At 35.0% G+C, this 15,340-nt stretch overlaps 2 protein-coding genes and 1 long non-coding RNA gene across 4 annotated transcripts; 1 reads left to right on the top strand and 2 right to left on the bottom strand.

The window, feature by feature from the left end:
• Nucleotides 1-1,018: 1,018 nt before the first annotated feature.
• Nucleotides 1,019-3,525, bottom strand: LOC130732284 (uncharacterized). 2 transcript variants are annotated; one of them, XR_009016996.1, is made up of 4 exons: nucleotides 3,113-3,525; nucleotides 1,584-1,721; nucleotides 1,272-1,489; nucleotides 1,019-1,178 (listed from the first exon to the last, which is right to left on the bottom strand). It is a non-coding gene; the product is annotated as an uncharacterized LOC130732284 (long non-coding RNA). The 2 variants fall into 2 exon arrangements; XR_009016995.1 differs by having other exon boundaries at nucleotides 1,272-1,721.
• Nucleotides 3,526-6,725: 3,200 nt separating this feature from the next.
• LOC130713477 (uncharacterized) lies at nucleotides 6,726-7,400 on the top strand. The gene has a single exon (XM_057563245.1). The coding sequence runs from the start codon at nucleotides 6,726-6,728 to the stop codon at nucleotides 7,398-7,400; it is 675 nt and encodes a 224-aa protein (XP_057419228.1).
• A 5,044-nt stretch (nucleotides 7,401-12,444) lies between these two features.
• LOC130713469 (anamorsin homolog) lies at nucleotides 12,445-13,425 on the bottom strand. Its single transcript, XM_057563236.1, has 4 exons — nucleotides 13,081-13,425; nucleotides 12,818-12,977; nucleotides 12,506-12,737; nucleotides 12,445-12,448 (listed from the first exon to the last, which is right to left on the bottom strand). Exons 1-4 carry the CDS (start codon nucleotides 13,423-13,425, stop codon nucleotides 12,445-12,447), a joined length of 741 nt encoding a protein of 246 aa, XP_057419219.1.
• Nucleotides 13,426-15,340: the final 1,915 nt, after the last annotated feature.

Here is a 15,340-nt window from a genome sequence, read left to right as displayed (position 1 = left end):
GTTTATATTGAAAAATAAATTGCATAAAATCACCAACATTCACATATTCTAGCCAAATTACTCAAATGTTCCAACCTTGAATAAGAAAACAATACATTTACACTAACTTGTCCAAAACAATACTAATTGTTGTTGAGAACATACTCTCACAACGAATTAAACCAAATATCCCACACTAGCCAATACAGTACACTGCTTGAACCAAATACTCTAAAAAAACATGCAGTGCAGTTCCATACCATAAGTAGCCCATACTCTCACAAGGAATTAAACCAAATAGCCCACACTAGGCAAAATTCTTTAACACATAAGTAGCCCACTCTTCTTTAATTTCATTTAGTTGATCCTCATCGTAGAAGCCAAATTGACAATCAGAGAAGTACTGCAAAATGATGGTAAAAGTAACAAAATTTAGAGTCACACTTAAAAATAGGAAAAATTAAGAATTTAGTCAAAGTTCCATACCGCTTGTGGAATTGTAGATTTTTTGTGCGCAATTATCTCCTTTAGAAAGCTTAGTACATAGTACCCGCAATCTATATAATTTGTTTGGGCAGGGCACTATAAAAAACAAATATAATATATATCAGTGATTTGGTAGCTAGATCTAATTGTTTTCAGTTATGTAAATATGTATACCTTTATAGTATTCCATTTGGCTTTGGACCATGTAATCCTCTTGTCATTGCAATTAGCACGGTAGATCATCATTGCACTAACAAATTGAATGAAAAACTCATGATTAAATATGTTGAATAGCATGACTAACATAGCAAGTAGATCTATATAAGCTTACTTATCAAACATCTCTTTCATGACTTTGCGTTGATTCAAACTACCATGTATAGGATCCAAGTAAAATAAGGTCCCTGTAGTGGCATTGATCACAACCAACACCCAATGTGCAAGCAACACATGTTAAATTATGATATTAATAAATCAAGTAGCTAATCATATAAATTAATCAAGTAACTATGAATTAATATTTACAAATTTCATCCAATATTTCTCACCCTATATTGACCGGTGCAAGATATAATTGGTTTGGGTGTGCATTTGCCATAATTGCATCCGAAATATATTGGCTTTGATTGGTCAGCCCATGTGCCGTTCGATGAGGACTCAAAAAGGCAAATTTCTCACTCAAGTTTTCAGCCACACAGTGATCAAATAAGAACCTTAAATAAGAATATACAAATAAAATACAATGTTAAAAAATTGCTTAGATAAGAAAACCAAAAACTTGTTTTCAGTAAAGTTTAAAAAAGTACCTCATATAAAGACCGCAGATAGTCTTGTGAATTTAGAGCATCCATTATAAAGAGATGTCCCCGCATCATTTTTCAGCCTCTCAAACATTTGAGGACAATCACGAAGATCATCTTCAACCGCCTTCGCCATTTCCTCAACACGGTCACCATCACATGCATCTTCCTCTGCTCCAAATGAGGTAGATCTCACACTATCTGCTGCATCACTATAATCAAATCTGGACTCGCCATGATTTGACCAACATATATAGTTTTTATCAATTCCCTTGCAAATTAGATGATCTTCTAATTCAAGTGGATTAACTCGAATACCATGCAAACAAACTAAACAAGGGCATAGCAAACTATTTGGGTTCTTTGCATTTTGAACCGCAAATTTAACAAACTCTTTCACCCCGGCAGCATATTCATCGGATAAGCGATTAGCAAACATCCATTTACGGTCCATACCTACGTGGTGGACAAAGGTTAATTAATGTCTTCATTCTAAAACACAAGGTGACACAAACTAAACAATAGACATAGAAGTAAACTACACATGATAAGCCTCCGTTGACCTGGCCTCAATTAGTTCTCTATTTCTATTTGTCAACATGTACTGTACACAGTTATCTCTTTTGCTCACAGGAACTTAGCTTTTATGTATACATATGCGGTGCCCACTAGGGTGGGTAACCTTTTTTTTTGGTCCACCGGTGCACCAGGGATATTTTTGACTTTGCACTAGGGGTATTTCAGACTTTAGTCCGTCCTCTTCTTCTCTCTCCCACTCTCCTCTGCAGCTCTGCCCCTCCATCCCTGTCTCCCATCTCTTCGCCGGTGGCAACATACTGTCCATAATGAAACCAGCCAATTGAACAGAGTCTAGTAATGAAATTAATATCCAATGCGTCTCGTGAATATTCATGTGACCACATGGTGAATTAGCAGACTCAGAACACACATCTTCACCTCGAATCTACCATCCAGTGAACCAAATTCAGACCATGAGATTACAATATTAAAATAGCAATGTTGAATTTTTCCTTTCTTTTGTTTAATTTTTCAGAGCAAGAAGAGAAAGAGAGAGATTGCTTTGTTTGTCTGTAAATTGTGCTAGGTCGCGATCCTGTCAGCGCTGAAGGCGGAGGGCGGCGGCAGCAACGGTGGGAGAGGAAACATACTCTCATGGTCTTGCTTCAACCCAGATCTAACCCATATCTTGCTTCAACCCCTTTTCTCTTTTCCATCACCACACTTCAACCCGCCGTCATCTCGATCTTCTTCCGTGTTTCTTGTTTCTTGTGGGTTGTGTTGGAGGCTGAGATGTGGATTTCTAGTGTCTGATTCACATGGCTTTGGTACAGAGGTTGGGAAGTGAGGTTATGGTGGGGTATATGGGAACCTGGTTTGGTGGTTGGTGGGGTTTGGGCCATGGTTCAGGTACTGCTGCGGTCAGGGTCACGGTGGCTGGAGGGTGGTGTTGTGGTGGTTTCTGGTTCCTGAGAATTCAATACCTGTGGTTTCTGGGTTCTTGCCTTCTTGGTGATTCAGGGACAGAGTAAGATTGGTTGGGAAAGATGAGTTTGGGTCATTTACATTTTTACCCTTTTGTCATTCATTAAATCTTGACCATTCAATTACAGAATATTCTAAGATGCTAAGATCTAATGATGATTAATGATGGAGCACCGGTGGACCAAAAAAAAAGGTTACCCACCCTAGTGGGCACCTACATATGCAGCTTAAATTCTGAACCATATGTCAAAACTCACTTAATTGATACAAAGCAAGGGAAAAAAAATCAAGCTGAAATGAAGGTAAGGCAAGGAAAAACAAAGCAAAGATGTAAAACAAAATACCTTTTTGCCAAATTGATACAACAAATCAACCAAGTAACTTTGCCTATGACTACGAGCTACAGCCGTGGCACTTGCTCCTCTGCAATTTTCCGATTCCCACGCAGGATACACTGATTGCAATTCTAATCCTTCAAAATAAACAAGAGTAATTAAAATTAGGCAAATACACAAGCAAAAAAGAAAAGAACAAGTGGGAATTTACAATGAAAATAGCAATACAGTTACACAAAAAAAATCAGCACTCAAAGAAGGTGCAAGACAGCAAGTGGGAATTTACAAAAAATCAGCACTCAAAGAACAAGTGGGAATTTACAAAAAATCAGTATAAACTCTAAATGTTTGGTTACTAACTAGTACTAGTACTAGTATTAGTGCTACCCTGCTTATAGTGCTTGAGAAATTAGACTAATGTTTTATCTAGCAGCTACTTGTTGTGCTCAATGAGATATATATACAACTATGAATCTAGCAGCTACTATGAATTGCAGGAAAAGAAAAACAACTTGGAAACTTTATTCCATTTATTTTCTGAGGTTGAAAATGATCAAGTGCATACGGCCTCCACTGAGAGTTTCTTCATGACATTTGGACATGGATCTCGTTCAAAAATTTCAGGGGCCACTGTCACTGCACACTGGTTTTGTCCAACACAACTCCTTTCGAATCAAGCCCTTTTATTAAAGTCCAAAATAGAACCACAACCTTCTCCACTTCTCTTCCCATTTTCATTGAAAAACAAAGCAACTGGAACCTCAAACCTCAAGCCAATACCTTGCCCCAATCATCCAACATTCAAACCTCAGACCCACAACAAAAGTCCCACATCATTAATAAAAAAGAAAACAATGAAGTGGTCAAAACAATGAAGTCGTCTAACAGCTTAACCTTAATTGGTTCATGACAAAAGTGCTTAATGTAAATGACTGTACTTACATTATTACTAGTTCCAAGTACAGAAACACAATTACCTTGTCCTTGCCCTTTGATAACATGGTGCATCTCCTGATTTGTTACATCACTAGAAAAGATGTCCCATTTGCCTCTATTTTGTCCATCACGCAGAAAATCAAACACCCTTTGTCGCGATACTGGCAACCAAACAGAAGTTGCAGCACTAAGGACAATGCTAGTAGCCTCTCCCGGGTAATAGATTGTAGGCAAAATGCAAGAGCGGTGGTGGAAGAGGGGCGCAGGAACAGAGCGGCGGCGGCGGTGGGAGAAGGACAGAGCAGTGGCGGCGGCGGTAGGATAAGAACAGAGCAGCGGCGGTGGTAGATATGGAATGGGTCGATGGAGAGTGGGAGAGTGGGAGATCGAGTGCGTGGGAGATAGGGTTTAGGAAAAATTCTGAAAAAAATTTGAAGAGTAAAATTCTCTATTGTCACGGTCCATTAAAAAATTAATAAAGTATTGTTATCTATTACCACGGTTCCCTTTATAACCGTGGTAATTGCTCTATTATCACGGTTCCGCCTATAACCGTGACAATAGAGGCGTGACAAAATGTCATTTCTGTAGTAGTGTCAAGTGATCACCCCATTCCTTCATCAAGATTCAAGAATTAACACTTGAATTTTACATAAAACCTCACCACAGTAATCCTTTCCATTTATAGGTTAATTTTAAAGCATTTCTAACTTATATAAGTGCCTAAAAGAATATCTAAATACACGTAAAAATTGCACTTATTAGTTACTGTCACGCCACCCCTTGCTGCTAGAGAACAACTCATGCGTTGAACTTGAAACATGGAGGTTGTTGTCCAGATCTCCGATCAACCATTGCTCCATCTCCGTCTAACCGATGAAATCCTAAAGCTTGGATAGATGCAAATGGATCCCATTAAAAATTGAGCGAGTCAGTCACCCTTGTTTCTTGTTAGAAGAATGCGGTTCAATGTTATATGCAATGAAGTGAATGAACAAAGCTTCCTAGTATTGTTGTCTCATGCAATGCTTAAATTCATGCATGCTTTTGCTTTTTGTTGTTTTCATGCCAAATCTATTTTTTTTCCTTAAGGTTCAAATTTATTGTAAAATATAAAAATGAATTAAATGATATGTTAATTCAAATTTAAATAGTAATTCAATTACATAAGAACTTTTTTTTTGTCTAACCACATGGGTCCTTCACTTGAGTCAGGAACAATAAACAATGAGAAAAAGGATGATGCACCGACGGTGTAAAGTTTTTTTACACCGTCAACCAATCAGATTTTAAGGATGTGTCACGTCAATTAATGAAATTAAATAAAAGGAGAGATTTTCTCACATCCTTGAAATCTGATAGGTTGACGGTGTAAAAAACGTGCATAAAAATTAAACTCATAAACAATTTATCGCAAAGCTAGCTCCCGATTTTTTCATTCATCCTACTCGAATTCAAAACCTTATTAAGCGAAAATCTGACATATATCAATATACACAAGCAGAATTAAAGAAAAAAAAATCTTTTTATTTATTTATTTATTTATTTTAATTTGTAATGTTTATGACAATCTATGAGGAAGTAATGAAAAATATCAGCACCTATACCAACATATGCACACGTTATTATTGATACAATCGCCAAAACTACCAATTCCGAGATTCCCACACTTTGAATTGCATTGAGTTTGACCAGCATTGCAGTATTGCCCTGTCCATGCTGTGCAAAGCCTTGAACCTGGGGGAGCAGGTGCACAAACATAATAACAAGTGCATACGTTGTTAGAACAAACTCCTTTTGCAGTTTGTCCATAGCTGGAACAAAAGTGCTTTGGATCACAATTTGGAACACCCTCATGACCACAGATAAAAGCTTTTGAGCATCGGTCCAGCTTGAATCTGATGATCAACTTCCGCAACTGTCAAGTGCACTACACTCCCAATATATTTGTTTTTTGGATTAAAAAAAAGATTAATTAAGGAAGAGATTACTAATTAATGGGGTCTCATATCATTCTATCATCCAGAAAATCAAACACCGACTTTTTAGTTGGAAGCAAAAGTCTCTCCCATTTGGTGGTAGAATATGCCTGATCAAAAGTATTCTCTCTGCACTTCCTCTTTATTATCTCTCCTTCTTCAAAGCAGCTTTGGGGTTCTTGAAGGATAGCAAAAAATTAATGAGAAGATTTCTTTGGGGTGCTGTGGCGGATGAAAACAAAGTAGCGTGGGTGAATTGGAATCGTATTTGTAGACCAAAGAATGAAGGTGGCCTAGGGATTAAGGATTGGGGACTCTTTAACAAGGCTTTGCTGGAAAAATGGAGATGGAGAATGTTGAAGGATAGGGACAGCATGTGGTGCAAGGTTCTCCGAATTAAGTACAATAATATAGTACCTACGTGGGCCTCATCTTGGTGGAAGGACCTCCATCACATGTGCTTTGATGATGGCAATGGGAATTGGATGAATGAAGGCTTATGTAAAAAAATAGGGGAAGGCAATAAAACTGAATTCTGGAACGATAATTGGTTAGGTACGGGAACTCTCAGCGAGAAGTATGTGAGATTGTTTAACTTATCAATGCAGAAAAATTATACAATCAAGGATATGGGACAATGGAGGGAAGGAGTGTGGCATTGAGACTTCAAATGGCGAAGAAACATCTTGAGTAGAGAGGAAAACACTATGGAAGAATTGAGGCAACAGGTCGATAGCTTCAATCTCTCAGAAGGAGTAACAGATACTTGGTTATGGTCTAAGGAAGAAGGTGGTTTCTACACGGTTAAATCTGCCTACTACCTCCTCCAAGGGGGAGAAGGGACCCCAACAGGTAGTGTATTTCAGAAATTATGGACCGTGAAAGCACCCTCAAATGCTATTTCCCTAGCTTGGAAACTCCTCCTGAATGGCATCCAATCTAAGGATAATCTTAGGAGAAGGGGCATTTTAAATACTGTTGTTGAAGTTTCCTGCTCCTTTTGCTCCCTGGCTGAGGAATCTGCATCTCACATTTTCTTTAACTGTACTATCTCGTGGAAAATCTGGTCTCAAGTTTATGCTTGGCTTGGCATTCACACAGCTTTACCAAGTAATGGTAGTTCTCACTTTCTCCAAAGCCAAGCTGGCTGTTTTGGCAAGGATAGAATGCAGGGAGTGAGCACTATTTGGCTGGCCACAATTGGGTACATATGGTCTCTGCACAACAAGATAATATTTAGGGAAGGCCAAATTGAAACTTCTACAGCTCTGGAAGTGATTCAATACCGTTCGTGGATTTGGCTCAAATCTAAGATCAAAGGCTTTACATTCTCAATATATGAATGGTCTGTCAACCCACTGTGGTGCTTGGGAACTCTTTAAAGTTTTCCCGGTTCAGAAACAAGGTTGCAAGCACTTCTTTCTCATCATTTTCGTGGTACAACAACTTACCTGACTTCTCTGTTCTCATTTTGGCTGGCAAACTAAGACTTTTGGTACTATTTGGTTTTTTCCCTTCCAACAAGTTGTTCTAAGATTGCTTTGCAATTGATCTTCATTCTGGAATAGTGGGATTGCTAGGCCTTTTAGCGACCTGTTTTAGTTTCTTGCAGGTCCCCGCTTTTTTTCCTGCCTCTCCCCCTGAGTAGTGTTTAGGGACCTTGCTGTTTTGTATATATTTTCTTCTTTCCTTTTTCCCTGTGCTCCTTGCACCTGGATTGTCTTTTGTATTAAGGGTTGAAGTACCCCTAGTACTCCTTTATTATTTCATTCCCTTGGCTTACAAAAAAAACTCAAATCACAATTTTGCCATGAGAGAAATCTTTTATGAGTTTATCAATTCCTTCCTTTGAAATGGGTCGTTAGTTTACTTTCAATGTTATTTGTAGGGTTTTAAGAAATTAAATAACATTAAATATTGGGATACAAACAAACAGTGTATATATCCCCGATGGTTCGATCAAGTGGTAAGAGTTCTGAGACATACGTGTTGGGTGAGATGTGAAGGGTCCAGTGTTTGAACCCTGAGTATGAACTTGTTTGCTAATTTATAAATTAGGTCAAAGTTTCAAATAAAATTACTTAACTAAAAACATATGATTTCAGGCCTTTTGCCTTAATAGGTTGTCTTGTCTTGAAAAATATAAATAGACAAAATAGTACTATATTAAATATATTATAATTTTGTAATAATATATTATTAATTGATTATCCCTAGTCTGAATATTAATAAAAACCTTCCATAAAAATTGCAAAAATATCATTTGAATATAGAAACTTATTATCTTTAAAACAAATATCTCATTTAGTTATTCATTTTAATTAAAAATACCTTTAAAGCTTATAATTAATATAATTATAAAATACTATATAACTAATTAATATAACATAATAAATACTGAAAAGAATTTCCCTATTTTTTATTGTAAAAAATTAACAATAATTACTTTTACTAATTAAAACTTAACCATTATATAGATAATATAATCATAAGAATTAATTGTTTTTAACTTTAACGTTGACTTACTTTAATATTTATAAAAGGCTCCATTTTCTTCTAAAATTAGATGCGTTTTAATTTTTTTAATTCTTTCTATCATATTTATTTTCCTATATATATATGTGTGTGTTAGCCTATTTATCTCTAACATATAGCTCTCTATCTCAAGAGGAAGAATATATAAAGTGAAATCTTGCAAAAATGGCTTTCGGTAAACATCAATTTCTTTTATGCATTGCTATGGTTTTGATTTTGGTTTCAGGTAAGGAACACAAAACATAAGTTTTATCTATTTAGTTCCATTTCATATATTCAATTTATTCATTCAAAATGAAAATAATTTGGTTTATTCCATTTCTTAATTTTTTTTAATTTGTGTTGGTTGTAGGGCACGCAAGTAATGTTGATCAAGGAGCGCCTCTTTGCTTTGGGACATGTGGTCCTAATGGACCTAATGTGTGCCAAAACTTCTGCCTAAAGAATCATTACATGAAAGGAGGATTTTGCTTTAAAAGACCAAACGTTCCAGCGCTATGTTGTTGTATTCAGTAATGAGTTATATTGTGTTCTTTAGTCTATAATAATAAAAAATACATGTTTAATTTTAATTTTATTAAGAGTTAATAAAAAACTTATGCAAAAACTTGACTGAATTGCCAATGCATACAATTTAAAATGGAATTATTGCGAATTCCTAAAAGCCTTAAATTGTTCATTCATTCATATTCTCTCTTAATTGTTATAACTTAGTATAAAAGATAATAGTTGAGCGTTTGACTTACTGAACTCAATATATGAGGTTTAGTACTTTAAAAAAAGGTTTATTACTTAAAAATAAAAGTTTAGTGACACAAATTCTTAATTTTTATTTTAAAGAAAGTACACTTAATTGCCTTAAGAAATTGTGTCAATAATGCATGAACGTAACTATTAGAAAACACTATTCTTGAAAAAATGTAATATAAAAAAATAACTATGCTAAAAAAATTATCAAAAAAATAAATTATTTTTATTTATTTTTCTTGTAGATTAAATTTTTATAGCTATATTATTGTTATTATTCAAAATAAAATAAAATAACATGACATAAAAGGCTTTTTCGCCAATGTTTAAATCAATATTAAAAAATTTGTCATCTCTATCCCACCTTTTTTTTATAGGAAAATGTTAGTTGTTAATTGTTTTTTTATTTTTCATTCACCAGGGTTTGAACCATGACCCTTCAATACCCTTCATTTTCCTTAGCTCACAAAGTGAGCTACCCATCCCACCCCAAATTCATATGTTGATATGCGTAGCCGATTTTAGAAATTTTGAAAAATATCCTTTAATTTCATCTTTAAATTTCCGCACCACCACCCCAATTCTACATCGTCCAGGGTTCCCGTATATAGGAGATTCGTCCACTTTGAAAGTATCCCTGCAGGCATGTTGGTTTTTAATTTTTATTTAGTTAAATTGTTTTCAAAAGGAAATAATGATGTGACAAATATGTGAAATGTAATTGAATTTTGTTGTGAATAGATGACCACATGGGTCAATGGGTCAAACTCATATATCTTTGTCTCCCTAATGCTATAAATAAGAGGATGATGCACCAAGCATAAGACACCTCCAATTTCACACTATTCTCTCTTCTTTTGCTTTCTTCTCTCTTTACATGTTTCTCATATCTTTGCTTATGTTAGTTCCTCACTTTATTTATAACACGTTATCAGTAAGAAGCTCTACTATCATGGAGACCAAAAAAAAAAACTGTTTCTTTTCTTTTCTTCTTCTATTCGTTAGTCTTGTCTCTTTATATATATATTTTTTTATACATTGATTATTGTTATGATAAACTACAATTCGAGAAGAATTGTAGTACAATATACTTGCGATTCCAAAAGAATCGTAGTGCGAATCCTGAAGATTCTTTTTCTATAATGGAATGACTCGAGAGTTCTTCAGTTTGGGTAGAGAAAATTGGCTGTCCACTAATCTGGATAACCATGACCAGCTTGGTTCTGAAGTTCCTTGGAGTATTGTCTTTGGTGTGACTTTGGATGCCTTATGGAGAGCAAGGAATGAACTTGTTTTTGAACAGATTGGAAATTCTCCCCAAGCCATTTGCTCTTGAATCAAGAATTTAATCAAGGATATTAGAGTTGCTGCTGATGATGATGTGCATGCGTGTTCTGTGTCGCGAGGTAGCAGTGTGAGAACCATTAGGGGTGGAAATAGGTCAGGCGGCTCGTCAGGGGCCTATGGCTTGGCTCGTTAGAGGCTCGGCTCAGCTCAGCTCGTTTATTAAAAAGGCCAAGCTTAGGCTTTTTTAAAAGCTTGTTTAACTAAAAAGGGCAGGCCAAAACTATTAAGAAAGTCTATTTGGCCTAACAGACCGGCCTATTTAAATATTATTTTTATTAGTAATATAAATAAATATAATATAATAATATATTATTTGATTTTTTAAAACTGATGTATAGTTTAGTATAAAAGAAAACCCCAAGTCCTTACCTTAACCTAGATTAGAAACGTTCCAGACATATTCAATGATACAGATTTAGTTCTTGAAATGCAATGATACAAGTTTTTTTATTTGAAGAGAAAGTGCAATGATATATAAAAGGCTTATTAGCCCGCCAGCCTATTCTTTTGATAAAATTGTTTGTTAAATAGGCTTTTAAGCAGGCTTGTAGGCCAGGCCAGGCCTTAGAAAAGGCCAGGTCAAGCCACAAAATTTGGCCTATTGATAGGCCACAGGTCAGGCTTGGGCCACGAAAAGATAATGCAGGTCAGACCTAGGTCACGCAAAGCTTGGCTCGGCTCGGCCTATTTCCACCTCTAAGAACCATGAGATGGACTCCCCCCTCCAGTGATGTGGATTAAACTGAACTCTGATGGTTCCTTGATCCCTCAGCAACAGAACGCAGCATGTGGAGGTGTTATTAGAGACCATGAAGGTCAGTTCCTGGTGGGATACTCAGTTAAGCTTGGCAGCTGTTCGATTGTGCAAGCGGAACTCTGGGGAATTCTCCATGGCTTAAAGATTGCCATAGCAAGAGGCTTCTCCAACATTTATATTGAATCAGATTCCATGACAGCTATCAATTTGGTAGAAAAGGATTGCCCTACCACTCACACCAGTGCCCCCCTTGTCTGGGATATCAAAGATCTTCTGAACTAGTGCTCCAATTTTACCTGGAAGCATATCTTTCGCGAAGCTAACTCAGTGGTTGATGCTCTTGCAAAAAAAGGATTATCCTTGCTAATGCCTATGAAGATCTATGACAGCCTTCCTGCTTTTTGCTATGTTCCCTTTAGGTTTGATTCTTGTAATACCCTCTTCGAGAGAGGTTAGTTGGGCGGTTTAAGTCTGAAATTAACCCAAAAAAAGCTAGGTACGAATTTTATCAGTAATTTTTGCAATACCTAAGCTATAAACTAATGAAACGTACAAAGCCTTTAGTAATATGAGGAATTTTTTGTTTTAGTTGTTTTTTTTGTGGTGATATTATTTGGGCCAGTTTCACTTACACCTACTCAGCCCAAATAAAAAAACAATGAACCCATATTGTCGCTAGTTTTAAAATGTGATACCAGTCAATTAATCAAATCTTAACAGCTATTACAAACAATAATAGGAGTCCAGATTTCTTATAATCATCACACTCCAGTCGCATCCTTTTTTAAGCAAACAGTTAGATATGGAAGAACATACAATGGCATAGAACCTCTATAATAGCTAGAAAGCATAAATAAATCTCTAATAAGTGACTTGAAAAGGCATCAAACAACTTGGACTAGAGGTTTTGCTATAGTATAAAATAACTGACAACAGTCCCATGCATCTAAACTCTAAAGTTTTATGATACCCTTCAAATGACAAAGTGGACTTCTACTTTATCTGTTATATGTCTGCAGCAAGGAAGCTACCAGAAATTTCTACCTGCAAAACAGAAAAAAAAAAAATGACTTAGCAACAACTGCTACATAAGTAATATACCAGACACCAAATTGCTCAAGAGAGGGAGAGCAGAAATGAGCTCTTAATGAACAAATGTAGAAAGCATAAACAAACATTGTATTGCAAAAGAAAAATAAAATACATACACTGTCACAAGCTGATTGAGGATTATTGAGCTGTTCTGCTGTCGATCCGAACTTCAATACTTTTTCCTCTTCTTCAGCCCTCACACAAGTGCAATTTTTGCAGGTACTCCCAATTTCACAATCACCTACTGCATAACCAAGTTAGATAGCCTAATACTACACAGAATACAGATTGAGGACAGAAATACAAAAGTACTCTCTTTACCGGCTGGCAGCTGAAGTTTCTTTAGATCTTGGGTCAAAAGACTATCTTCATCTACCAGATCCGAATCAACATCAATTTGCACTTTAGGTGAACTCTTCACCTCCTTCTTTAATGCAAGAGATGATGGACCAACTTTCCATGAAGGCTTTTTAGCATTGAACTATGTAATATAGAACATATTGTGTTACGGTAAGAAATGAATGAAGAAAGAGGCAAATTTGATTCAAGAACAATGGTTCATTCGAAAAGAAAAGATTGTTTACCCCAGAAAGTATGGTGTTAGATGGAGCAGTTGATTGAGAACGTTGTATCTCTGTAAACCCTGCTAACAATAACTTGGGCTCAAGATCAGATATCATCTGATCAGTTACGAGCTGATCAGGTGATATAGCTATAAACATAGGGGCCTTGCGAACAACAAGTGTAGCACCTGGTTTCAACATTCTAAAAATTTCTACAAGGAGTGGGAAGATTCCAACATCCTTTGACTGATAGAATAGAATGGCCAAATCCACAGTGGAAGACTTGACTCGCAAGTTGCCCCTCACTGCTGCAGATGGCCGCACTAAAGGACCACGCTCTTCCCTTTTACTCACAAATTCATCCATCACTCTACTCGTAAGATGGAGATCAAGAGCCCCCACATCAGAACATGCCAACACATTTGGAAATTCCTACGATCATAGTCAAAAATATTAATTAATATTAATATTATTACAAGATTGAAACATGTATGTATGTATGTATGTTCTTCATGCAGCTACCATATTGATGTCTCTAAAAATATGACTAAAAGAAATGAATGAAAAACAACTAGCCATAGGCCGTAGCTCAGTTATCAGCAACTACTAAAGCTAAATAAGAATTCTTGGACTTCCCTCCATTAAAGCATGCTATCCACAGTGAGAGAATAGAAGAGGTAGCTCAAGGTCTTGCCCAAACGCGCATCCAAAGCCCATTTGGCTCAATAGAAGAGGAACTTGGAAATTTCAACTTTTCCCACTTGCTCGTAAGCAGGCATAAGCAGACTTCACACTAAAAAACCATCCTTATTTAATTTGTCCCAAAAAAAAAAAACCATCCTTATTATCTTGATCATTTCTTTCTGGTTTATATTATCTTGATCATATATTTCCTTCTAAAATTTTAAACGTAATGTATTAATTCAATATTATGAATAAAATTAACTATTAAATCCATAAATATTAGAGTTTTTTGAAAGTCATAAATGTTAAAGTTGCGATAACGTTAAACTTATAAATCGCAATTCAGATAATTTTTTTTCATAAGAAAGTCTTATTGAATTGAAATAAAACGACTTGAGAACATCGTTTTTAAGTAGGAAAATACAACACAACAAAAACAAATTAAAATGGCTTAAAAAACTCTCATAGAGGCTCTGCTCTACCTTCCAGCGGCAATTCTTAGCCAAAAAAGTCAGATAAATAATTGGATTTTCTAAATTCCAGAGGCTCTATCTTTTCTTTTGATGTACCAAAAAGTAATTGCACAACATTCATACAATTGACCTCTATATATCAAATATCAATTAAGTTTAATTTAGGAAGTACTGAAGTAGTTTAAATTGCTATGGCAATTCCGAACCAGATGTGAAGGTCAGAACGTCTTCCAAGAGTGACTTCTATAAGGATTGAACACTCAATCTAGGAGTTTAAACAATTACTCCCTCCGGTCCTATTTATAAGCAACAAAAAAAAAATTCACATAGTTTAAGAAATGTAGTTAAACTAGATAAAATGCATTAAATTTGTCTTAAATTAAAATGAACTTCCAAAATTACCCTTTGTTATTAGTGTTGGAAAGTGGAAAAGAGAGAGAATAATTAATGAGACACATTTTACAAGTTAGAATTAATAAGGGCATCATTGGAAAAAATTAATTAATATAGCTCAAACTTTCATTTGGTTCTTATAAAAAGGACCAAGATTTTTCTTCTCTTTCATGCTTATAAATAGGACCGAAGGGAGTATTTTTTTACTATATTAATCACTAACTAGTTTAATTATTATAATTATATATTATTAAATATATCAATTTTTAAATTATAAATAGTAAAATTAAATAATTGACTAAAAATTTAACCAAAAAAAATAATCTATCAATAAAAAAACTATTTAATGAGGGGTATTATTAAATTATAACTTGATCTTTTTAGTTTGAATTGATCCCTTGAGTTATTACTTATTAAATTATTAATTATTCAAAATTATTTAACGTTATATATATTTTAGAAATAATTTGAAGAATATTATCAAAAATAAAAAGCAATAAGGTAATTCTCTTTTTTTTTGACAAATAAGGTAATACTCTAAATTAGAAGATTGTCTTTTTTGTTAGAAAAAAATTAGAAGATTGTAATTTTAAAATATAAATTTATGTATCAATATCTATATCTATCTAATATCTATATCATATCACACTGAAGAAGTAGTTTTAATAGACATGAGGATAATTTATAATTTAATTGATTATTACATACCATGGTTTTTTTTGCATGACTAT

Source organism: Lotus japonicus, chromosome 1 (assembly GCF_012489685.1).
Source record: "Lotus japonicus ecotype B-129 chromosome 1, LjGifu_v1.2".
Lineage (NCBI taxonomy): Eukaryota > Viridiplantae > Streptophyta > Magnoliopsida > Fabales > Fabaceae > Lotus > Lotus japonicus.
Note: the sequence above shows the minus strand (reverse complement) of the source record. Positions and strands in the feature narration are given on the sequence as shown.